Source organism: Pelobates fuscus, chromosome 9, assembly GCF_036172605.1.
Source record: "Pelobates fuscus isolate aPelFus1 chromosome 9, aPelFus1.pri, whole genome shotgun sequence".
NCBI lineage: Eukaryota > Metazoa > Chordata > Amphibia > Anura > Pelobatidae > Pelobates > Pelobates fuscus.
The window spans coordinates 153,982,252-154,009,596 of NC_086325.1; the positions used below are offsets into that span (position 1 = coordinate 153,982,252).

Consider the following 27,345-nt stretch of genomic DNA (forward strand, 5'->3'; position numbering starts at 1 on the left):
TGAATATCAGATTTTTTTTAACATTCTTTTCATTCATTTTTTTGCCAACATTTTCCTATAATCTTCCATCATGGTGCCTTGTGATATATCGCAAGAGATGTAGCTAAGAAGAGTATACCAGACTGTGTTTTTCTCTAGCTCTTTTGTTAGGACTAGAATATTTTGTGTACTTACCAACAGCGTTGGGGACTTGGTTCCAGCTAAAATGGAAGTCAGATGCAGACGGCTGGATCAGTGGGGATCCGCCATTGAACGGACACACCTTTTTGTAGTAACATATGTCTGAAAATCAATAAAACATGCCCAGTGTCATGCGGAATCTTTCAAGCAACCACCTCTTGCTGGAACAACCCTACACCAGCAGAACCCACTACCGAGTGTTTAGAAGGCATAGAACACACAAGATAATTCAACCCTACTAGCGCTGCCAATGGGATAAGAGTTCAGAAATGTAAAATACAAGTTAGGATTTCTACTATATGGCATGGTTCGGACCAGCTGAAATCCGGATACAATTTTTCGCATTCAGGGCCAGAAATGGAAAAGCCAGATATTGTTAAATACACTGAATGATGTCTGGATTTTGCAGTCCCCATGGCCCCGTCCACAAGTGAAAAACTTTGCCCCGTTCAGTACTTTAATGAATAACCTGATACATTCATATAATATTGTTAATATGAGTTTATTCTTTAAACTGGAAATTGTGAAGAATTGGAGAGAAAATTGCACACTCGGTTCTAAAATATTTTTCATCTCATTTATTTTTTCCACCTTAACTATTTTTGTCAAAAATTGTCAATGCCCTTGTCAACCAATTGCACACAATTTCCAGTTAAATAAATACACCCCTCAGTGATCAATTTTCAAAGGTCACACACTGGGTTAACTCACTAAAGGGAAAACTGCTAGAATTTAACATTTAGGCTGCTGTTCTGGCTTTATTTCAAAATTAAACTTTTTTTTATTTTTTTTATTTTTAGAATCTCCTAGCTTAATGGTACCCATTTTATTAACTCTGGGTGAATGAAGGAATCAAACCTGCAATCCCAAAGTTTGTACAGGATTTTATAGCTGATGCATTAACGTAACGCTCCAAGCACCATAACAACTGCAGTGCACTGTAATGGTTACAATGCCAGTAGTGACTGGCACCCCCCACTGTAAGTAATCAAAGAGTTTGCTAATGAATTAAAGGGACACTATAGTCACCTGAACAACTTTAGCTTAATGAAGCAGTTTTGGTGTATAGATCATTCCCCTGCAGCCTCACTGCTCAATCCTCTGCCATTTAGGAGTTAAATCCCTTTGTTTATGAACCCTAGTCACACCTCCCTGCATGTGACTTGCACAGCCTTCCATAAACACTTCCTGTATAGAGAGCCCTATTTAGGCTTTCTTTATTGCAAGTTCTGTTTAATTAAGATTTTCTTATCCCCTGCTATGTTAATAGCTTGCTAGACCCTACAAGAGCCTCCTGTATGTGATTAAAGTTCAATTTAGAGATTGAGATACAATTATTTAAGGTAAATTACATCTGTTTGAAAGTGAAACCAGTTTTTTTTTCATGCAGGCTCTGTCAATCATAGCCAGGGGAGGTGTGGCTAGGGCTGCATAAACAGAAACAAAGTGATTTAACTCCTAAATGACAATGGATTGAGCAGTGAAATTGCAGGGGAATGATCTATACACTAAAACTGCTTTATTTAGCTAAAGTAATTTAGGTGACTATAGTGTTCCTTTAACTTCTTATTTAAAGTCTACCAGACACCTGCTCCCAACCCCATGGCAGCGCAGTGCCCAACTCATTGGTTGTCCCGTCTGGCTTAGTTCAAGAGAACTCACGAAAGCTTCTAGCAGCTCCAGCTCACAGAGGAGAAGGGAAGGAGCAAGGAGCACCTTGTGGTGTCGCCAGGTAAAAAGCCAAACTATTAGAAAATGGCTTGACTACTAACATTGCGAGCCGCAAGGACACTTCAGGTACCATGACAACTACATACATCTGCAGTGGTTATGGTACTTGGAGTATTAGTTTCAATTCATCTACTAAACTATCTCCAAGGGTTTAACCCCTTAAGGACACATGACATGTGTGACATGTCATGATTCCCTTTAATTCCAGAAGTTTGGTCCTTAAGGGGTTAAGGCTTGTTTGATATTATTACAGATTTTCAAGCCGTTTCAGCTATATTTTGGTATCTCTGTTATACTAACTTTTGGAACCGTATCAGGCATTTCAGAAAATATCCGCTTTTTTAAAAAATGAACGAATACAAAAATAATAAAGACACTTTAACAATCATTGAAGAGTGTCATAAAAAAAAAATGACAATGCCAGATCTGAGGAGAAAAGTTCTAAGTACGTTATTACATTTGAAATGACACAACATATTACATAACGTGTCAATGAATCCGTAACACTTACAGTTATAGCAGAGCAATAAACCAGCCTCACCATCTTCATATACATCAATAGCTGCAACAAAATGAACCTGCAATGATAATGTGTAAGGGCTAGTGCACGAAGTTAACATAATACACAGCATTTGTCACAGCTGACTTCCATGCATTCACTGTATGTCTTATATATGTTACTATAGGGTTTCCCTTTGGTTATAACACACATCAACCATATTGGGATGTATAATGTATGAGTAGATTTATATTTGTACTGCAAAAATATATTCATTTATGAGGACATATATAGTAAACTACAAATAACTTAACATACTACACTGATCAGACCCAACAGTAAAACCACCTGCCTAATATCATGTAGGTCTACCTCGTGCTGCCAAAACAGCTCTGATGCGTCGAGGCATGGTCTCTACAAGACCTCTGAACGTGTAACGTGGTGTCTGGCACCAAGACATTAGGAGTCCTGCAAGGTATGAGGTGGGATCACCATGGATAGGATTTGTTGTTCCAGCATATCCCACGGATGCTCAATCGGACTGAGATCGGTGGAATTTGGAGGCCAAAAAAAAACACCTGAACAATTTTTGCACTGTGGCAGGTTGCATTATCCTGCTGAAAGAAGCCACGGCCATCAGGGAATATCATTGCCATGAAGGGGTGTACATGGTCTGCAACAATCTCTAGGTAGATGGTATGTGTCAAAATAACGTCCACATGAACCCCAGGACCCAAGGTTTCTCAGCAAAACAATGCCCAGAGCATAACACTGACTCCGCCTGCCTTCCTTCCTACAATAGTACACCTCTTCACCAGGCAAACAATGCACATGCACCAGCCATCTACCTGATCTAAAAAAAAGTGATTCATCAGACCAGGCATCCTTCTTTGATTGCTCCATGGTCCAGTTCTGAAAGTCACATCCCCGTTAAAGGTGCTTTTGGCAGTGGGCACTCTGACCAATCTGTGTCTACGCAGCCCCATATGCAGCAAACTGCGATACCCTGAATTCTGGGAAGAATCTAGTTTATGCCAAACCAATCCTATGTGGTTTGAAATTAAACTGAAGGTCTGCACCTGAACTCTAGGCAACATAACCATTATTGCGAGCATCCCTTTAAGATGTCCTTAAAATCAACTGACAGTGATATTCTCTGACTACAATGACATTCATTTCTGGTATTTTTTAACATTAATGTTTAATGTAATATGATTTTGTTCAAATAAAGAGATTTGAATAAATTTGAGGATGTGTAAAGCTGGTATAACAATCATTTTATGTTAATGTCTCCATGACGTATAAATTTTATAGCAGATAGGAGGCTACCATTACATAGGTGCCATGTGTGCGTGGTCAATGACCAAGATCCGAATTCAAGCTGTATACTGACTGAGTGAAAAGAACATGTACATATTAGACTTTTAATTTAAACTTTTCTTCTGTTTTAGGCAACCTCGTAACTTGAGATATGAGTGACTTAATAACCTTATAATAACCAATTTTTATTTATTTATCTATTTATTTTTTGACGACTCTAAGAGTGGGAAGGTTTATAACAAAAGCAATCACAGCTGTGATTATTTATATAGCACCAACATATATAGCAGCGCTGTACATTAGGTAAACAAGACACACATTTAATTCTAACAAATCGTGTTTGGCATACAGCGAGCTTGGGAAAGGTTCAAGAGAAAAGCACCTTCCATCTCTGTAGAATAAAGCCATGTCTCAGTGTCCAACCAATCAGATAACCTATTCAGAACATCTAGATACATCTTCAATGTCCACTCCAAGTTTTAAGTCCTTTGCTCTCCTAGCCTCGAGAACCTAAGGTACCCCAAACATCATGGGTGTGCTGTCAAAGCACCACTACTTAAAGCTGTGCTCGCGCTTAAATCTGAATCCCATAAATTTAAGAATTATATCTTTCTCGACTACCATGGGACCTGCTTGCTGTTCTACGGAGCAATCGTTTCTTTTTTTTAATGGCTCAACGTCCATTATTCTTGCTTCTCACCCTGAAAGCAATAAAATTTTAATCTCGCAGAGTATCCCGTCTGTTTGATAACATGGATGTAAACAAGTATTTATAGAGCTGTCTAAAAAAAATTGGTTACTTAGCAATGAAACAACCACATAAAGGAAGGAGCTGAGCTCTGCCGCTGCTGAACAAAATAATGACAGAGTTCGGCGTGCTACTGATTGCACAAAAAGGAACTGGAATGATTACATGGGGTCTCGTTTTTTATTTTTTGCCGGCTGTGCAGATTTGGGAATAACAGGTGCACAGCCAATTATAAGGAAAGCTGTCATGGTGAATAAACTGCTGAATGCGTGGAATTAGGAAATAACAAGAGAGGCTTTTCCTTGATACTGAACATAACATTCCTCGAATCTACAATCTGGCAAACTGTACCCGTAAATGGGCACAAAAGTCCATTCAGGGCTAACAATGGGCATTAGATCAATCATCTCATTTCCATTTTTCACCCTTTATAGTATGTGTCCCAGTAAAAAATATTGATATACATGGGTTTGTCATATAGCGAGCAGAATTGTATATAAAAATCAATTCAATAAAAGTGTAGCACTTGGACAAAATTAATTCTTTACCAATGTATTGCAAATTTCTTAAGTGCTGATGTAAAGCAATGGCTTTCAATGATCTAAAGTGCTAATCCATATGTGCATTCAGTGTTACACACAGAGTAATATATACATTAATCAAATTAAAGTGCTAGTAAAATTCACACACAGAGGTAAGGGTTACTGCAGTACCCAGAGAAAATCCATATACAACCTATTCCTATTGTGCTGCTGACACCTCCCTCTGCAGCTCCAAGCAGTGTAAAGTAATCCACAAAATTAGAAAAAATGAGGGCAGCACAAACAATTGCAAATGTGTACACCAAGTGCCTCAGGAATATTTATTTACAAGGATAAGGTACAAACGTTTCGGGTTATCCCCTTTATCAATGCATGTCTATAGCGGAGATAGAAAATGTTTACGCTCAGTTATCTTGTCCTGCATTTTGTAATTTGAACATTATTTCTTACTAAAATAGCTTCAGATAGTCTATCCTTGACATATAGAGGCCTAGATGGACTCACCCTACTCGCATCAACATGATGCAGCCGGCAGGACTCTCCAGTGCTCTCGTTCACCAAATCAAATTGGTGTCTGTACGCAACACAGATTGTGTTGTCATTCTCGCCAGTCGGTCCATCCACAAGGGTCATCAGTACTGGAGGATCAGACAGACAGATCTCCTGCAAAGACAATAGTGCTCATTAAATGCGTTTTGCCTGTTTGCGTTCATCGAATGCTACCATTGTGGAAACAGTAGCAAGAACAACGTCATGAGACAGAGTTACATAGACTCCTAGTGTTACAAAGTCTGCTACAAAAATAATGGAGATTTTAGGAAATTAATTTTATCCTATTAACCTACCAAAAATATTATTAAGACCTGTCCACTTTTTGGGGGCTTCCTCCTCTGTCACACTAATACATTTTTCCAACACTATCCATTTTATTAATTTATTTTTAGATACTTTTCACAAAATCCAACAGGAAATTGTTTTTTTTCCCCAATGTTACAATATTTTTTTTTTTATTATTATTATTATTATTATTTATTCTATTACTTAGCCAGGAAGCATATTTGATTATGCAATATATACTATGGCTATTTTGAACAAAATATTCCCTTAGATAGTTTTAAAATTCAAGATGATGTGTGAAATGTAGCATTCGGGAAGATTATCATTGCAATTTAAAGGGATCTTACCCTGATGTACTGGAACTCATCCACGGGAGAATCAGTTGAAGGAGAGTTAACTGTGAAGCCAGTAAAAGTGTTGAGTTGAGTCTGTTTCCGTGTGATAAGCAGCAATTTGTTCCTTATGGCCGCTACAATTCTCAGCTCGTTGCTGTTGTGGGTGTTGATAGCATATAAGTGGCATCCTGTACAGGGATTTTTAAATAACGGTGTTAACCCACTATCTATTCTCTGTGTGAGGACAGAGCATATAAGAACTCTTTTTGCGCAAGAGCGTAAAAAAAAAAATTAAAAAAAATAAACGTATAAATATTAAACAGAGCATTTTATAAACTGTTCATTTAAACAGGAGGACATCCTATTAAACTTCTCAATGCTGAAGGCAAGATCTGCAATCAGGAAAGTAAAAAAGAGTAGTTAATTCACTAAATGGTGAGCATTGCACATTAGTGAAGGAGTTTTAGAATTGAGACCACCAGTACTAAAGCCTCGGATTTAATATTGTTGGGTAAAGCTTTCCGAATGATTTAATATTTTTGGATAATTTGTTATAATAATTTAACATTATGACATTTAAAAAAATGTTGATATATTTTCAAATTATAATATGTTGGGAAAATCATTTAAAATACCACTATAGGCACCCAGACCACTTCAGCTCAATTAAGTGGTTTGGGTGCCAGGTTCCTCTAGTTTTAACCCTGCAGCTGAAATCATGTTTACACTAAGGGTTAATCCAGCCTCTAGTGGTTGTCTCCCTGACAGCCACTAGAGGCCGCTTCCACGATTCTCAAATTCTGAAAATCACAGTGAGAAGATGCTGGACGTCCATAGGAAAGCATTGAGTAATGCTTTCCTATGGGCAATTTGAATGCGCGCACGGCTCTTGCCGCGCATGCGCATTCCATGCTGACTTCGGCAGGAGGAGGAGAGGTCACCACGAGTTTGTTTTCCTGACACTATAGTGGTCCTTTAAAAAAAGTTTAACCAAAAATCTAAAATCACTTGGAAATCGTTGAAGACCGAATTAAATCGAGGATTTTACTCAACACATCTCTTACAATGTATCTCAAATACAATATCTAAAAAAAAGAAATCTGCATTCTTGGCATGAAGGCAATGCCACAACAGCTATTGCTAGCCTCATAAACATCGGTGTTACAAATGTCTGGCATGTAAGGTCATAGCACATTTTTAGGAAAAATAAAAATTGCTTATATCTTAGTAACTGCATATTATGTGGAACAGAACAGAATACGCAAAGCACTGATCAGGCAGTTGAGTAGACATTTACAAGTTACAAGGTATTTTTTTTTGTTAAGCAAGGTAGATTACAAGCTAAGCAAAGCATGTCTAGGTTACACATTCGACAGGTTGATTCGACTAGGCGGTTCAGAATCCTAGGCATGTTGATAGAGTTATGAAGGTAAGAAAACATATTTAGTAAGATAGGCTAGTCTAGTGGGTCTGGTGTACTGGGTTGCGTGAGGTATGTTGAGCCTGAGACATTAGACAGGTGTTGGGTCCAACGTGTGTAGGTGCTAGTGGTGGTAATCAGGATTATAAAATAGAATATAGGGCTACGAATTAAGTAGGCTATAGTGCTTATCAGGTACCAGGAGCCCAAGACCCCCAAAGCCCCTCAAGCACACAAACATCTTACGTATATCAGCTGCCCTAGTAGTGAAGAAATTAGTGCGAGAACGAGATTATCAAAATTAAAGTTAACACAAGGAATATGATTCAGCATGAGCGCTAAGGTGGATACTTGAGTCCCATACGTTTAAGTGGGGCACGCAGCATTGACTGTCTCCCTACTGATTGTTCCCTTAGATGTAGTCAGCCTACCCCCGCATAGGGCAATACATTGCTTAGAGTTCAATTAGGTCGTGGAGTGTCCCGGTATACTATAAACAATCTAGTCCTGCTGTGTGCAGTTCCAACCTCACACTGCAGCTGCCTCTCCCAGCCAGACAGATCATCCGATTCCTGTACGCTGGTGGGTATAGGAGCAGTCGAGGATATATAGCAAGCCGGCTAAGCAGCCCTTTGTGGACATGGTGCCTCTTTGGCCCTGGGTCAGTGTGAGGGCTGGTACCTTCCTGCCACGAGCCTGGGGTCCTTTCAGGGCCAGGGTCTTTCCCGGCGGGCGGGTGCGTTGGGCTGTGCATGGCGCGTGTTTCCGTGTGGTGTCTGCGGCCCTCCGCTTGTGTGGCCGGTACCTGCGGGTCAATCCCCTCATTGCCCTCTGCCCAGGTGGGCGATTCATGCGAGTTGCTGGGGCTTTGCGTTTTTTGGTGCCCTTCTGAGGTTTACCAATCCTCTTGGAGCTGCCTGCTAGTGCTGTAGGTGGGCCAGTGAGAGGTATGGCAGCAGCTAGTCGTGTGTGGGCCAGTAGCTGGGTCCAAAATTTATCAAAAATCGCGTCCAGAGAGTCTCTCACCGGTAGATTGAGGTCTGGTGATGCAGGCTGCTGCTGCTTTCCAGGAGTGTAGTCGTCACTTGTGGCCGCCATCTTAGAGGCCTGCTTCTCCAGTCCGTCCGCTGAGGTTGCTGGCTGCATCAGCAGAGTAGGGACCGGGCCGGTTCTGTGTGGCAGGGACCGGGTTAACCCCCACCGGTCCAGGGGGGGGGGGTTGATTTGTGCTTGTCTGCGGCTCTGAGCGGCAAGCGGGAAGCGGCCATCTTCCCAGCCCGTCCTCTCTCGTAGGCCACAATCTTCCGCCTCGGATCCCGGGCATTCCGGGTGGCAAGTCAGGTATCTGCGGGTGTGCACTGGGTTCCCCAAGCTGAGTAGTCTCGTTTTGCGGGTGTTTCAGGGTTGCACCCCCCGATTTCTGGCGTTTATGTTGCCGTCCGGCGGGAGCTCGAGTAGAGCACGTCTTACTCGCTTGCTAGTCAGGCTCCGCCCCCGGGTTCAATATATTTTAGTACTATGTTACTATACTGTGCCAGTAAAACTAGCTTTTTTAGAGCTTCCTTATATTACGAGTATGAGTTTACAAATTGGTCAATCTAAATAAGGAGGAATTATGAGGAATATAATGTAACCGGCAATAGGATTTTAAAAAAACAAACATACATGTGTTTTAAGGTAAACAAGGCTGCAGCCATATTGAAATTGGCTTTAAACAGATCGAGATGGCATTAAAAGTTATGGCACCAACAAGCATAGCGAAACATTAAAGCCCTATGTGTCTTATAGTTCATAACAGCAAGTATACCATGCCACAAGTTAGGCTGCATGGCAAGCTTTTGGTTGCAATATATAAATATGTAATGACTGGCGTAGGTGTATGTCCCCGGCAAGCCTTAATACAGGACCAAAAGACACATATCTAAACATTAGAGCATCCGATACAAATATTTAAATCTACGGAACAACAATATGGCCTCCTAATGAGAGCTAAATCGATTTTAAAAATAAACAAAACAAAAAAAACAAGATAAAAGAAAGGAAGAATGGAGGGTAAAAAGGTGGGGTATCCTCCATGGGGTGTGTTACGAGCAGTGGCGTACTAACGGGTGGGGGTGGTCCGCCCTGGGGGCCACTAGCTAGGGAGGTACCTCTACAGGGCCAGCCTTTTGGGTTTGCAAGCGGTGAGGCCGCGCTGGGCAGGCGACACAGTTCGCATCAAGTAGACTACTTACAAAAAAATATAAAATGGCAATTTGATTCTTGCCACAAAAAAATACATTACATAATTCTGAAGAAGGCAAATAAATAAGTTAAGCAGACCCAAAGAAAGATAAACACTTGCCTTTTGTTTTTTCAAGTTTATTGTCTCTGCATTCATACTTGGTCTTCATAACTTGTTTGTCCTCCAGTCCCTTCCTGATAGAGCTCAGTCTGAACACATACAGTCGTGCATCCTTTCCTGGAGGCAGAGGGGGCAATGAAAGAGTACTGAGTCTGATGCATTTTGCAAGGAGAGCGCTCCAACGCATTTCAATCCTCAACAGTTTTACAAGAGCTGCACAGAAAACGTATTCCAAGAGATAGTCACTAAGCTGTGAGTTGGCAGGAATTCAGAGTGAATTTCAAATCTTGGGTTAAAACAGAAAATCTGAAAGAATAGCGATAATTTTTCCAATGTGACTTTTTTGGCCAAGAATTTGAAATTCCCTTTAAATTCAAATGTAATTTCCAACAGCCTGTTAGTAACACATTTGAATAATTAACTAAGGTCTCACGTGATTTTAATTGTAAGTAATAGAAAATGCCAGAAATAATTGATTAATTATTAATACTTATTTTTTTTTTTTTTGTCAATCTTTCTTTTATTAAAGGCATGTAGTATGGGATACAGAAGAGAAACTGGAGGAAACGTTTAAGCAATTTACAATATAGGGTTGGTACATCAATACGCAAAGTTAGATTACATTTCCAGATTTTCTATGCCTCATTTTTTTTATATGTATTGTAGTTAAACTTCGGTTTGAAAATACAAGCTAAGGATCAAAAGATCCGGATTGGTAACTCGCTAAGTCATGTTAGTCAGGCGTCTGGTGACACATGGGTGAGTAAAACACAGGTTTCACAATAGTTGCAGGCATAACACGGGTAACGGCACTGACCTTGTTGGTACTTGTTAGTATGGCATCCTGAGTTATAGTATTAAGGCCTATACCTATCATGCTCGTGTCGGTTAGTTATAGTAGTGTCTACCGAAAGGTCATATTTTATTAATACTTATTATCCACCCTCCAACCATTTCAAGGTTCTCTTATGTGCTTATATCTTTATTTTCCTATATTTTTCTTTTATTCAATCCTTTTTTAAATATTTTTTTTCCTTTCAATTCATTTTTTTTTTCTCCAGAAATTAGGTATGCCTCCTTAAGGCCTATCATTTATGGATATAAGAGAACACTACAAGTAACATGTTAAAATCATATTACATTCACATACAATACTTTCACATACGTGTTACATATTACAACCACACCCACAAATGCATTTTAAACAAAATGTTAAACAATTCCTTCACCTAAACACAATTTTGTCATTTCTTTTTGTCATTGCGTCTTAATAATTTTTTTTCACACGGGCCAGAATTGTGAGAGTTGCACATCAGATCAGTTTTACAATTAGCTCCAAATTGATACAATATATATTAAAACATGCAAAACATCTTCATTAGGGTCTTCTCATGGTTATAGAGGGAAAGAGCAGGCGGTCATTCATCAAAAAAGCACATTAGTGCTACTTGAAAACCAAATAGCAAATATTCAACTAAAATAGCCAAATTATGACTAGCGTTAAGACATTTTTCAAAATCACCTATTTGGTCTACATTTTGCAATTTGGTTTTCACATTCATTACCGTTCAATGTTTAGTGAATTCATGTGTTTAATGCCGGCACTTGCCTGGGACTGATATGATGTACCTGTTTAAACGCCACTTAAAAAATAGCATGAGGACCCAACCAAGGGGTTATAAGCTGCAGACTAACTTTATACAGGCTATGCAAGAAAACACACAATCTAACATAGAAACATAGAATGTGACGGCAGATAAGAACCATTTGACCTATCTATGAATACCAGTTACAGGTTACCTCTTTTTACGGAGGAATGTGTGTAACAAAGTGCTTAAAAGAGGAAAATGATTTACAGGCAGCTCTATACACTTGTGTGGAAATATCCTCAATTCCACTAAAACGAATATGTAGATTATAGTGCGGTGTAAGTGACATAGACCTACACCTATAAGTGGAACGCTCAAACACATATACAGCTTACCAAACGTAATTCCGTTCAATGATGCAGTATAAAGTACATGTCAAAAAAATACAAAAAGATACAATATAGTGCAGATGGTATATAACGTGGCAGTGCAATAATAATAATAATATCGTAGTGAACTGTACACTCACATTTCAAGGAGCCTGTATATAGAAACACTGGCTCCAAAAAAGGACTTGGATAGGATTGAAAAAAGTAATACATTTATTGATATATAATAAATAAAGATAAAATAAATGTGTCTATAAATATATATATATATCAATACATTTGTTACTTTTTTCAATCCTATCCAAGTCCTTTTTTGGAGCCTCCAAGGAATCTTCATAGGGGTAGTGCCATCCCCATTTGAATTGGCATTAAACCTATATACCTAGAGCCGGGATCCATAGGCTCAGGACCAGGTGAGCACCACATTTATTAACACATACCAGTGTTCTTTCATTGCCAAAATCTACACATTGGTCCATTCTCTTTTATGTCTTTGAGAATTACTCCGAGTCGAAGTAGAAGGGTGGTGCTACCATAATAAGCTCACAAGTCTCAATACGGAGCCAGTGTTTCTATATACAGGCTCCTTGAAATGTGAGTGTACAGTTCACTATGATATTATTATTATTATTGCACTGCCACGTTATATACCATCTGCACTATATTGTATCTTTTTGTATTTTTTTGACATGTACTTTATACTGCATCATTGAACGGAATTACGTTTGGTAAGCTGTATATGTGTTTGAGCGCTCCACTTATAGGTGTAGGTCTTTGTCACTTAAACCGCACTATAATCTACATTTGGCCCATCTAGTCTGCCCAATTTCCCAAATACTTTCATTAGTCCCTGACCTTATCTTATAGTTAGGATAGCCTTATGCCTATCCCAGGCATGCTTAAACTCCTTTACTGTGTTAACCTCTACCACTTCAGCTGGAAGGCTATTCCATGCATCCACTACCCTCTCAGTAAAGTAATACTTCCTGATATTATTTTTAAACCTCTGCCCCTCTAATTTAAATCCCAAAGGTAAGGTTGCACTCAAGGAACCCAACATAGTCTGCCACCAGGCCTGAAGCACCAAAGAAAGGATCTGCTGTCCCTTAGAAGTATTCAAAATCAAATTACATAAGATTTCCAGAGTAGCACAAATAGGAAGCATTTTATTCAGGATGAGGAGAACAAAATTCTATACAACATTTCAGCGTCAAGCCTTACATGGTTATTGTAGCTTATTGTAGTTGTTCTGATGAGTATAGTCAGTCTCTGCAGGCTTTTTGTTGTAAACACTGCTTATCAGAGAAAAGAACATTAAAGCCTAGGGATACCACCAGTGGTCACTCATCAGATGGCTACCAGAGGTGCTTTCTGGGACAGTGCTGCACATTGTCTCCTCTGCATGGATACACACGAACCTTCCTCATAGTGATGCATTGATTCAATGCATTTCTATGAGGAGAGAAGATGCTGATTGGCCAGGGCTGTGTTTGGCTTGTGCTGGCTCTGCACCTGATCTACCTCCTTGACACTCTAAGCCAACCCAATGCTTTCCTATGGGAAATCATTGTGATTGGCTGAGATTACCACTTCTCATGATGTCAGCCAAGCAGGAAGAACAGGGTCAGAGTCAGCAGCAGCATGTCACATCCTGTTCCGTTCTGCTCAGATGTCTGGCCTTGGCTTCTGGTATCCAGTACTCTTTTTACAATTCTTGTTTAGTTGTTCTTGTTTTTTTTCTGGTTATCTATTCTATGTCTGGTTTTCTTTATCCTGGGTTTTCTGGGTTTATTCCATTATTCCGTTCCTGGAATTCCCAGTCTCCTGGGTTCCTTTAAATTGGTTTTGTTTTTTTTGTTGCCACACCCATTCCTTTGCCATTAATCCTTTTTGTTTGAGTCTGTTCCTGCAAGCAGTGGTCTCATTTCCTCTGCTCCTTTCTTTGCAGGTAAGTACTGTGTATGTGTTATTGTTGTTTATTTAGTCATGCATAGCTAGGCAGTTAGGACCCACCGTAATTGGAGTACTTTGGCGCAGTAGTGGGCTGAATACAACTTGACCATTTATGTTTGTCTAAATCTCCAATGTTTATTACATGTATAGTACTTAGTTATGTCTCCTCTTGTTTTGCCTTGTATCTCTTGTCTTGTTTTATTTTGTCTTGTATTCCCAGTTCATGTACAGTCCTGTCTTGACCATGTCCTGTTAATGCTTCCCTCATGTATTGTGTACATGTTCTGGGTTCTGCTTTCTGTCCTTCTCTGGTTCTGGGTTCTTCTAGTCTTGTCTTGCTATCTTCTTTGGTGCCTGTTCTAGTCTTGCCTTGTTTCTAGTACTGGATACATTTCTGCTGCAGAGCCTCCCTATCCATATCCTGGCAGTTTTACCTATTATCATCTAGCTCCTGGGATCTGTAGAAGCTACATCAGGGCCCTGGTATGTGGCCGCACAAACGCTGGTGCTCAACACCAGGGGGCGGGTGGTTATCCTGCACAGGCCCTGATTGTCCATTTCCATGCTGAGACTCCTATAATCATCATCAGGCATACAGGGTTCCCGTTCTTTGGACCACCAAGATTTTGTTGTAAGGGGAGGGGCAGATAGTTTAACACTATAGGGTCAGGAATACATGTTTGTGTTCCTGATTCTATTGTGTTTCTTTAAGACTTGATGCCGAATTTTTATCACTGGTAAGAAGATCTTTCATCATCTATTTTCAAAAAAGGCTGATTTTTACACAATTGATTTTACAGCAAAAGATAATGTCTGTCCTTACAGATCTGCATAATAAATAATTGTGTTTATTTTCAAGGTTGCAGGGTGAACATATTTTCATTTTAACAAAATATATAAGATACAGACCAAAAATTAAAATAATAGTGTTTAAATATTGCTGCCGACATGCTCTAATCGGATCTTGCACAAAATGAGTCAGTCCCTGAATTCTGTGTGGACAATATTTAATTGCTTGCTTCGTTATCTGCTAGAACCAAGCAGTTCTGGGCAATTAAGCAGATCTGACGGCTAACGTGCAGGGTGCAATCAGACCGCTTCCTCTGCCGCACACCACAACTATTTCATCCTTGCTCTCTGTGCACAAGGAAGACAACCTCTTTCTAAAATATAGATTTCTGTTTAACCCTTATCATCTAAGCTCTTTTGCAGCTTAAAACAAAAATGTTTTAAGATATAATTTCTGTATAAAAAGAAGCACCAAGCGGCAAAGTCACCGTCAACGATCTTTGGAGATTATAAAAACACATCGGAAGGTGACAGAACCACTTTAAATATCTGCCACTTTTATTTCATGAAGGCATGTTCATAGTTGCCCCCTTGACTGAGGAAGGGCAGTTGCTTGGAATTCCTATTGCTGCCATCTTAGGAACAAAAAGATGTTGGCACCATGAGAGAAAAACCGCCGGGACCGGCACATTGTAGGAAAAATATGTTTCACTGGTCCCGAGGCCTGAGCTAGCTGAGGAGGGTCGGAGGGGGGCTATATAGACCCTGGGTCAGAAAAAAAAGATAGATCTGCTTAAAGGCCAAAATAGTGAAACTAGCTAAATTCTTCAATTTATTTCTGGTCATCTAGCTTGGCTGAAAATGTGCAATGCCCTTTTTAATTCTCCAGAATTCTCAGTTTAGTAAATAACTTCTGACTTTTCCTATGTAGAAAAAAAACAACAAAAAAAAAACCTTTATTTGAATACAGCTGCAGGCAAGTGTGGGGTAATCAGCTGGAAAACATTTGGTTGCAAATCTATCCCTTCCCTATTTGCCATCCATCACTAGACGTTCATCAATTTGCAATGCAGGTAAATTACCAACTGCAGCTCCGAGGGTACACACTAGGTATACTGGATTAACATCATTTATAGGGGTAATAAGCACTATAGTAGGAAGCACACCAAATGAACGTTCAACAAAGACATTTATTGTTTATTTGCCAAAAGTGATTTATGGAATATTTAAGAGAAAACTATTCAGGGATTGCTATAAAATTCTATAAATTTCAGGAGGGCCAAAAGAAAATCGAAATAAATAAATCTATATCGGCAATACGCTTCTTAAGTCTTATATTATATCAATCTATTCACTCGCCCCTTCTGTGAGCACTATCTCTGGCAAAGAAAGAAGATTGAAATATTTAAATGTCTTTATGTGCTTATGTCAATTCTAATCGAAAAGTGCAGTCTGGCGAGATTGAAAGCGGTGAATGTGTGCTATTATGAAATCTCAAGTTCTTTACATGGTGTGGATAACAATTACATAGTCTCAATGTAATTATTATTTTTTTGATTCCTGAAATGGTGGAGAGCACATTGAAGACTGAGCTGAAATTAATCGGTTATGGATTTTTATCCCATCTGGTTAGATTTTTATTTGATTTGTAGTCCACTGGCACTTAAATTCACCTGTCTTGGCCAATTTACAGGAAGATGTCCACTTTAGAGTAAAGAAGAATTATGGGGAGCATTTAACCTTTTTGAGTGTAAGAGGGGCGGGAACTTGATTGATTGACCACGATAATTGCAGGTCAAATCGTTTTCACGTTTTCATTGTGAAAATGTATTCATGGTGGAATGCTAGTGGACAGCGAAATCTTACCTTTGTCTGCTCGAGCAATTAGTAGATCCAAGTTTTCGAGGATCTGAATCTGCTTGACCTGCATTGTTTTATCGAATACTGGTATTGATGGCTGGCCATCTGCATTAAGATATATAAAAATGTAAAAAAGTCAAACATAGAGATGATGGAACACAAAGAAGCTGTTGACAGTACATTTTTGTTTTATGAATAAGGGTAGAAGGGGAGTTCCGTGTTTATTAATGAGCATTTTATTAATGACCTCACCTCTTTTCTAAACCAGATTAAGTCATTGGCGTATCCACATGGACTGCACAGAGTGTAGCAGCAACATTTACCCTACGTGAAGTGATTTAACATTTCTTAAGTAAGTGGTTGATTATTATTATATATTTCCTCTCCTTTTAAACAAACTTCTCCCCAATGAAATGTAATTCAGAGAGAGAGCAAAGCTCCAATATGGCATCATACTTCAGCACTCCCAGTTTGTCAATAGATAGAGAATACACTGAATATACAAAACGGAGGATGACGATTTTTTTAGCTTTCCCTGCTAGGTCACTACAAACTGTATCCCAGACTACTTAGGGACAATGTAAGTGAATGTCTAGCAATTTTTTTGTGAATGAGAATCAACTTTGCAGACAATCTTGGAGCATAGTTGGGGAAACGTATGACAATGAAAAACCAGGATTTTTATATTTAATATGAAAAATGCAGGAAGTCACAAATTGGGTAGCAGTGTTTTTAGCAAACCATAAGAGCGTAACGTGGGCACAAGTGTGGCAGATGAAGATAAGGTTACAGTAATTGACATCAAAGATAATGATTCTACGAGCAAAAGCATTATATGTTTCTTGCGTGAGAATATGAGCAATGTTTAAAGCAATAAATGTCAGGATTTGGAAATGAAATGGTTGTAAAAGAGCTTGTAACAAAGTTGAACATGATACCAAGAACACAAGCTTGGGTAGGACCGATTGTGGCACCGCTTACCACAGAGTGTGTTAGTGGTAGAAAGAAAAAGTAGAATGAGGGTTAGTGGTAGAAAGAAGGGGATTTAGTGGTAGAAAGGGAGAAAATTTTTATTTTTCTCCAAAATGCCAATAGTCGTACAGTTAGATAAACAGGAGAGACAATTAAGGACACAATCCAGGAAGGATTAAAATAACAGATTACAAGACGATCAGTGTACGTGAGGGTCCTCATCATATAAGTGCTAATGAAAGCCAAAGGAAGTAGTTACATATAGAAAAGCCAGTAATAAAGTGGTAGGGAGCACCCCAAATAACTCCTACATATAGGTGTATGTGCCGCAGTTAAAGTTCCTGTTCAACAAACCTCTAAATTAGCCTGGTTTGCTTTTTGATGGCTGAATAAAATAATTTCACTAAATATCGTGTGCGGAGGATTCTATTTCTGCATTTACACAAAAAAAAAAAAGGGGATCCTAAGACTGAACATTCGGGTACTTTGACAGATAGCAGAGAGGAGGACGAGCCCCCACCCCTCCCCCCCCCCAAAAAAAGACACTTTGACAGAGTGGTGGGAGAGTTACATTGACACTTAGGAGTGCAGTGCATTGGATGCCAACATTGTGAAGTGTTTGAAGAAAAACTGGGTGGTCCACGGGTAAAAATTCATAGAAGGGTCAAGCGAGGTTTTCCCACTAAATTAGGAATCATGGAGATGTAAAATATTAATTGTAAATTCTAGGCCAAAATAGCCAAAATGGAGAAAATCTGACTCAGCTTTATATTTCCCCCCAACTCTTCTTATCGGACGTAAAAGCTGACATTTCTTTATCAGTTCTCTGAATTTGATTATGTGATTAATTATCGATTAAACACTGTTATTTAATCAATGAAAATAAACTAAGGGCAAGTCAGTGGGCTATATAATGAGGAGAGCGGAAGAAAGATGTCGTCAGAAGAAACCCACATGATCGGGGAGCGAAACGCGTCACAAATTACATCACAGAAGGAGGGCCAAAAGATAACATATGACCTGCGAGTCTTGATGAGCAGCAGGCTACTCTGCTGAAAGTAATCCAAAGCCCACACATTCAAGTACTGTTCAAGAGTTTTTTTTATATCAAGAGCTCACATTGCTTTTAAGTAAGAGTTTTACGTGTTGTCGTGTAACACAATTGGGTTTTCTTATGTTTCTCTCTCCTTATCTTTTGGAGGTTATCCAACTCCTGAAACACAGGGAGCTGGGATTTTTATGGCTCTGTTAAATGTGAGTTTAAATATGCTGAGTGTTTTTTTCCTAAACAAAGTTCTCTTATTATAAAAGGAGTTTTCTGCACTACATTATATTTCGTTCAATTTTAGATGTTGAAGCAGCAAAAAAATTTCGAATAAACATTAGTTGAGACTGGTAACCTTTGGATTTCGCATATGTTCTTTAACCCCTTAAGGACCAAACTTCTGGAATAAAAGGGAATCATGACATGTCACACATGTCATGTGTCCTTAAGGGGTTAAAGAGTAGATTGTTAAGAGAAAAAGAAGGTCATCGATCATTAAGGAGATTAACTATAGATCACTAGTTACAGCAGTTTCAACAGATAGCTGAAAGCATAAACCAGATTAAAGACCAGATTAAAGATGGCCAAGTACAAAGTCAGAATTTTTTTTAAAAAAAGTAAGACATTCGGATAGATCCAAGCTGAAAATGAAAAGGATTAAAAGAGATAGATCAGTAGCTATAATTAGAGCAATTTTGGTCAAGAGAGGGCTTTTTGTCTTAAAATGGGTTAATAATGGCATTTTAGAAAAAATGTAATATGTTAAATTACTTCACAACCACCTTCTAAAATTAACAAACCCCCAATATTGGGATGTATGATATTCTCTTTCTGAATTTAGTAGCGATCTGTAGATAAACGCACGCACAATGTTCCATGACGTCGTTGCTGTGTTCCAAGCAGCCTCCGATTATGGTTAAAGCACAAAATATTATTCGTTCATAAATGGTTAACCTGCCACATATGTTTTTGTATGTATGTGTATATAATGTATCCATTTAAAGAACAGCAGAATCCTGTATTCATTCTTGTTATTTTTAGATAATTTTTTTGTCCCTGTGGCGGCCAAAAAATTCTGTAGTTCTAACTACGGTAAGTAGCCGTTTCCCTGGAGCAGAATAGAGCGATTTAAGATGATTGCTAATTTGTAGCCTTCACTTGAAGTGGCTAAAAATAAAGCTGTAATTGATCTTGTGCACATAGCATTAATAAAACAAGTGAAATAAATGAATCAATGAGAAGCTTCAAAGAACCAGAGGGGTTTAATGAGATGGGGGGAAAGAGGGGGTGTACCAGATACTTTTACTCTTTGTGCTTTAAGAAGACAGTTTTTATCGGCCCCCTGAGACAATCCTGTAGGTTTCCCATTAAAAAAAACGAAAAAGAAAAACGTAATTAAAAAGCAGACAGTTGGCAGTTATAGAACTGCAGATCCTATGATTCTTGGCCAGTCTTTTATCCACCCTTGCCACAGGGGTCTACTGAATTTGACATGTTTGTTCAGAGCAAAACCTATTAAAGGGTTACTCAAAGCACCATAACCACTTCAGTTTGTCCAGTGTTTCGCTATGACTCTGTCAGAATCATAGGGGTGTCATCAGCCAGCCTAATCTCAATTCTTGTTGGAACAAAAAAAACTTTTGCTGCACAGAATGTCAGTCTTTGGCTGAGCGTGATCAGCTAACATTCTAAGACAATGAATGGGGGCAACTCTCGGCTCTCGGCGCCTGCTAAAGCCTGTTCCTGGACCACCAGGGAGCATCGAAGCCTGGCAGGAACCCATATTGAAGTATATTTTATAGGGGACCATATTTAAGTCTTCAAAAGCAGAGTTTATCTGATTAAAACATTTAGGTAACTAAGAGCTGATATGCATTCACAAATCCTGACAACACGCACAAGTGCTTAGCATCACAAACCTTTGTTCTTGGATTGTTTTTTACCATTAAATACGGCCTTAACAGATAAGAGGTGCTTCTGAGCAAAGGGCTAAAGACGAATGCCCCTACAAACCAAAAGATTTTCTTTACAAAGTAATACACAGAACTAGCTATATTAGGTATAATCTCATTTTCAGTTGTAAAGAAATTGTAAAACTTTTATTTTAATGTTAGATTTGTTTCATATTGAAAATATTCTTGAAAAAAAAAATTAACTATACAGCACCCATAAAAAGTTATAGTGTCTGCAGGGTCTCTTTAAAGTTTAATGATGATCAACGTCACCATAACAATGTGATCTTTAAGGACCATATTCCGAAATGTAATTACCCACTAAATCAACAATTGCAGACCGCTCCCATAGAGCCAAGCTAAGCCAGGAGATTTGCTAACAGAAAAAAAAAAAAAAAAAAGAGTTATTCACTTGTATGTATGCTTTACAAAATAATACACACACAGGCTATATTGCATGAGATCACATTCAATGTTACAATGAATGAAAATGTGCCTTTAAGGCTCAGAATGATGAATGTGGCGCATAACATTTGGTACATAAGGGGTTAAGGTTACTGTCATATTTTCAAAATAAAATAAAGCATTTTACGTTTCCGGATATTAATATTATCTCAGAGGATAGACTATCAGTCTACCACTGGTAATTCTGTTATATGATTGTACAGGAGAGGAATGCCATTGCAAGGCATTGTATATTTTATATGGTTTATTCTCTTTATTTATCGTTAGTCATAGACTTATAAAATACAAGTGTAAAGCAGGGTGCCGACATCTTGTTAGGGGCGATGGGAAAAGACATGTTTAATGTCCTGTCTCTGGTCTGTAATTTATAACGGTTATTAAATCAAGAATGGGCAAACTACTTGTCTCCCTCTGAGACCAATTTGGCCAGAACTACACCCTGACGCATTTCGATGCACAGTCAATACAAAAATGTGTATGTCTGCCGAAGTGACAGATCAATAATAGCCCTTTTGGGGCTATTATAAACTATTTCATTCTAGGTGAATGGGTTTCCATACTGGTTAATAAAATATTATACATATATAGATACACACATATATATATATATATATATATATATATATATATATATATATATATATATATATATATATATATATACACACACACACACTAGATAGATAGACGATGGATAAATAGATAGTCAGGATTTATCAAAATAAAATTAAACCAGAATTCTAAAGCGTATTACCGGACCTTAGAATGGCCGAATTTAATTTATAGAACAATACAGAACAGGCCTAGGTCAGGGGGGAAGAGTGTATGTAAACGTAAGCCAAGCCAGAAGCAAGGAACACAGAAGGAAGAATAGTCAAGGAACAGGACGGGGTCAAAATACAATAGAATCAATAAATACAATGTGCTCTCACATAACCACAAGATAAACCTTGACATGGCACTGAGAAAAGATACAAATGAGCTTAAATAGTTCTAGGTTGACAGGGATAGGTTCTCAGCTGTCATGTGACACTGAAACGTGCATGCGTTGTCATTAGCGGCAAGAATCAGGGCGGTGACTTCGCAGCCATATGTGGGCTCTGTTTGAAAGTGGACGACGTCTTTCAGAATGTGGCCATGGGACATGCAAGGTTGCTCTGGCAGGCGCTCGAGCCTCACCAGAACACGCCGAACCAGAGCGACCTCAGTGGGCACTATGACAGATAGACAAGTAGATAAGAAATATATAACACCCTTTACATAATTAAATGTTTAATTTATATAGACTAAATGAGTAGAAATGATAAGCCTTGACATAATAGTTTATTAGATAATGAATTCGTGGATTTGGCAGATATGGGTAGGATATTTGAATGGAGGGTGTACACGGCAGCATACGAGTCACCAAACCCAGAGTTCAGTAACAAGTGGCATTGAAAAGATTTACACTAACAGGGTAATTTAATAAAGCGAGATTTCAAAGCAAATTTCACATTTAAGGTCAAAATAAGCGACTTCTCAAAGTCAGCTCTGTATTCAGATTGCCTACTTTTGTCTTGAAGTTAGAAATCCACTTTGATTTCACACTTTATCAATTAACCCAGGTAAGTTTTTGTAATATTTGAATTACTCACTGTAAAACGAGTTGGACATGCAGGATTAACCCTGTAAGTTTTTGTAATATTTGAATTACTCACTGTAAAACGAGTTGGACATGCATGAATTCTGGAGCCAACTGGACAGTATGGAAAGTTAGACTGTTTCATTAGAAAAGTCAGCAACGCGTTTTACATTTCTGTTACACTCTCTGTCTCATTAGAGATTTTGCCTTACTGCTTAAGAAGCAAGGTGAATTGTTAGTGTAGGACTCACCGAAGAGGTTTTACCTTGAAGTGGCACTTTAATGGTGAATATTTATTCTGCATAGGGATTTGAGATAGCAGACAAGTAATTTTTTGTTTTGTTTTTTATTGTAAGCTATTATGTACTGTGGTCTTTGCCGCTGCCAAGAATTAGTGGAAATTTGAGTACAGGGCTTAATTTTGTAAGGTTATATATTTAAATTTGACTTACCTAACCAAAAATAAGCAACAGTTTGGTCAGTGATTGGGGTGTTCATATCAGTAGGTTTATTGGTTGAAATGGATACAGAGAGGAGGACAACCGTTGTGAATTCTGACTATTCGAGAAGACTGATTTCCTGGTCTTTCATTCAGGTACCAAAAAATGGTGACATTACATATTTTTTTTACTTCTTTAGGTCTTTGTCAAGCCAAGGCTTAACATGGTCAAAAACTGCTGCATCACCTTTTTATAATACTGTAAAATATTGGATATAAGTATTCATTATACCAGAAACTATGATGGTGGAGGGTTACCATTGATGCTTGCTGGATAGTGCCTCTCTGCATATCCAAATATTGAATAAATGACAATATTTAAAATCTAATAGGGTTCAAAGCGAGAGGGAGGTAGTAGCAGAACAGCAAAAAAAAATTAAGAAAAGACTTGAGAATCTAGAAGTCCGTCTCGGAAATCTCAGCAGTCTGACGCATCAGAGCCAATAATATGGTCAATGCCAATAATTGTGGTCTCATGGTCAAAGCTGGTGAAAATCCATAACGAAGAAAGTAGAGGTCAATTTTCAAAACGTCAAATACAGGAGCAGAAAGAAATGGTATGAAAACAGAAAGTTTGGAAGAGCAGATGAAGAATTGGGTTGGGTCTGGAGCATTGGGGTACCATACGATGGGTATTTTAAGGGTAGACATGTAGCTTGTGGGGTTAACCAGACATCATGTGGAACACTCAGTGCACTATTACAGACTATATTGTCTGCCCAGTGAAAAACAATCCACAATGCCATGCAGACATGGTAATTATGCAGACAATTTACCCTTTCCAGAAGTACTTACCGTCTATTAGCAAGACCCCAGCGTCTGTGGAAATGAGCAAAGACTGGCCCCACGAATCGCCACCAATGGCTTCATGGGGGAAGCTATTACAGAAGCACTGGGATTCCCATGGCTGAAAAACGAACACAATCAGTCTAAATCTGGTGAACAGATCTCGTTTTTATCTCGCTACAGTTAGAAACAATGATAAGTGATAAGGAGGGCAGCACAGGTGTGGTTCTAAGGAGATCTGTGCCAGGAGAATCCATTTCTGGAAATAGCAGGAATGAGGATAAGAATCAAAAAGGGGCAGTGTTAGATTGCTTTAATATGCGTTCATCAAAAGGAAAGAAGTTAAAGGACCCTGTGCTACAAAACGGTTTCCGCAATATTCAGCACAAGATTACATCTTATGTTTGTAGAAAGTTAATCTGTTTTTTTAATCATTAAACATTATTTCCTCCAACCCTTCCCTCTTCCTGTTAGACTCCTCTTTCGTTTCTAGATAAATTTAACACTTGTTAAGTGTTTATCTATTACAATTTACCGTACCCGCGTAACCAGACTGATGTTACTTCTTTACCTTTTAACCTTGTGCCTCTAATTACATTGAGTAAAATGTTATGGGGTTCTAATGTATATGGTATATTGTTAAAAAAGAAAAGTTCAATCTTGCACATACTATAAAAAATATTAAAGAATTAAATATTTTTTAAAAGCATACATGTCATTGTACCTAGAACTTATGCTCCTCTCAAAGAGCGTAACATGTCATCTATACATTGTGCTAGCAGGTTTGCTACAAAATGTATAGATTAGGAGAAAAATCTTTAAAAATAGCTCTTTTTTTTTTTTTTTTAAACACCTGTCTTTCAATAGTACGGCATAGGCTCCATGCCAAAAGATTGATTGACAGGGAGAGTAGAAGAGACCTCCCATAGTCCTTTCCGCTTGTGCTGGCTAGGGATGGTAGGAACGGTGTGACTGAGGTCACTGCGTTCAGATGCTGACGCCAAAGGAAGCGTGTCGGCGTCACAGAGGAGGATTGCCCTACTCGGGCACGGTTCCGCAAGCAGGGCAACTGAAAGAAAACTGCAGGAGGAGAGACGGTGACTGGTGGTGGGTGTTACAAGAGGAGTAACACCCACAAAGCTGAGGACGTGGCAGCGGTGGACCAGAGGTAAGGTGAGCCTCTAATTCAAAACTTTATACTGAATACATCAGAGATTTATTTAATGCACCATAGCTCGCCCCCTCTTCAGCCGCACTGGTAATGTGGAAAATGCACTTTCAAACTACCAAATGCGACTCCTGGCAGTAATGATAGGCTGAGAGTGTTGGCGTGGGCTAGCCTGGTGCTCTCAGATTATCACTGCTGTCCAGGCTGGATCAACTTGCACTTGATAACAGGGAAGTATAGTTTCCTATTTTTAGTGCAAGTGGGGTGGGATATGTGAGCCAGGAGAAGCCCTGGGTTTTTGTCACACCACTCCTAAACAGTTTGACATTAAAGTTTCCCTTTAAATTAAGATCATTCTGTTTACCATTAATTTGTTTGTATGTTTATATTATCCTGTATGTTGCTAATTGACAGCAAGCCACTTAATTAAGTTAATTAGTATAACGATCAGTAATAATAAAGACATAACTTGCAGAATATGACAAATGCAATTAGAAAGAGGATGACAGAACAAAAAAAACAAAAAAAACATACTACGTGCCTAAACTTGCTTTTATTTGTCAATAGTAAACTTAACCAAAATGATACACTCTATTCGTTTTATAGCAATACACAATAATTAAGAACAAAGAAGGCCTTGCTATGTTCCACATACCTCTTTCCTACATAATCCTGTTGTGGCCAGACTTGTTGGGGCATCACCTCTCACGATGGTTTTTAACTTCAGAGCCTAAAAAACAAAGAGAGGAGACTGGTAGCCTGAATCCGTGCTACACAAAAAGCAGTGGAATTTATTCTCTAACCTGGTAATGATAGAGAATTCGCAAACAATTTCCAAGTTTTAGGCAAATATAGATAAAAACGGAAGAAACTCCCAACTCCAGCTATGTCCGTTTTGAATAATGTAGTCTAAAATTTGCAAACAGTATGTAAATTCTCCACAGTTTCCTCTTTAGTGAGTAAACCCGTTTACGCTGTGTTCTAATTTCCAAAAAAGTGCAACAGATTTTAAGAGATTTACAATAGTATACATAATGCATCACTTATTCCTTCTACTAAGAATCTAATACACCTGATTCCTGATTTTTCACTATCTTCCCTGTTTGACCCTGGCGACTCTTAAGACCTTGATTTAATATATTTGGATACGGTTTCCAAATGATTAGATATTTTATGGTTACATTTTAACATTTTGAAAAATATTTAAATATTGTGATTTTTTAAAAAATATATATATAAGCTATTTTTTGTGATATTTTAATATTTTGGGGGAAAATGATAATCGTTTCAGTTACTCAGCTCTTGTATCCGGACCATATTCCTGAGAAAAAGAAACCACCATTCTCCAGATCACACTACAATTTCTGTTTTTTGATGTGATACTAACCTGGCCAATTCGGACAAATTCTGCCTGACGAGCCTCTTCTTTTTTCCTGGCTGATTTTGGTGATTCTGGAAGAACATCACTGAAGGACCGCCTATTGAGCATGTTCTAAAACATAAGAAATGCTTTAAATTCTGATTTGTATATAACTTGTATTCTAAGTTGACCTTGATTTTTAATGAAACTAAACCCCTTTAAAAGAACTTCCCTGCAAAGCATACTTGCAAACTCTCCCCACTAGATGGCAATGCAGTGTAGGCTGGCAGATAATGGACTATTTGGTGAGATTACAGGAGACACAAGGACAATTGTCCACAAAGTTTTAACCATTAGCCTTGTTACCCAGGATAATCTACATTCCTCAAGAGATGGAACAATCATTGCATCCTCAATTTGAGGTGCAAAGCTTCCTTGTAACCCTCATGATGGATTCAATTTAGTAGGAGCTCCGCTTGAAAAAAGAGATTTAAGCACATTTTTATTCGGAAAAGTCGCCAGTACATTCCGTTTTGGTCATATGAGAGTCCACAGATGCAAAGTATGGTGGATTACTTTCTTGTCCAAGATTTATTCATGGTAAATAAATCATAAAATCACACGTCTTCCTCCTTTTTATCATGAGTATATTGCTGACCAGTTTGGAATTGTGTAAATAACCTCAAGTGTTTACAAGAGAAGATTCTCGAAGTGGAAAGTTAAACGATTTGAGCACAATTCAGTATTGACACTTCTTATTTTACTATAGCCTCAGTGAGCTTGTTGCTGCTACAGTGGAGTCTGATATCATTTAGCAAACTTGTTTACCAAATTTCCTTAAAATAATGTTTAAATTCGGATGCAAAAAAAATAAATGTAATCAAAACTCTCAAACTTTTGGGGGACAAGTTATCTTCTCTAAATTACAATACTAACACTTC

The 27,345-nt window shown here is 38.4% G+C and overlaps 1 protein-coding gene across 5 annotated transcripts in view; it reads right to left on the reverse strand.

Moving 5' to 3' along the window:
* GARNL3 (GTPase activating Rap/RanGAP domain like 3) overlaps positions 1 to 27,345 on the reverse strand; it is a 296,004-nt gene that overhangs the window by 15,652 nt on the left and 253,007 nt on the right. For all 5 annotated transcript variants that reach the window (XM_063432805.1, XM_063432806.1, XM_063432803.1 and 2 more), the window contains 9 exons: positions 26,432 to 26,536; positions 25,700 to 25,774; positions 23,886 to 23,997; positions 16,543 to 16,641; positions 9,957 to 10,073; positions 6,205 to 6,380; positions 5,525 to 5,683; positions 2,423 to 2,489; positions 175 to 282 (listed from right to left, as the gene is read on the reverse strand). In XM_063432805.1, coding sequence (XP_063288875.1) covers positions 175 to 282; positions 2,423 to 2,489; positions 5,525 to 5,683; positions 6,205 to 6,380; positions 9,957 to 10,073; positions 16,543 to 16,641; positions 23,886 to 23,997; positions 25,700 to 25,774; positions 26,432 to 26,536 — 1,018 coding nt within the window. The remainder of the gene's footprint in view (positions 1 to 174; positions 283 to 2,422; positions 2,490 to 5,524; positions 5,684 to 6,204; positions 6,381 to 9,956; positions 10,074 to 16,542; positions 16,642 to 23,885; positions 23,998 to 25,699; positions 25,775 to 26,431; positions 26,537 to 27,345) is intronic.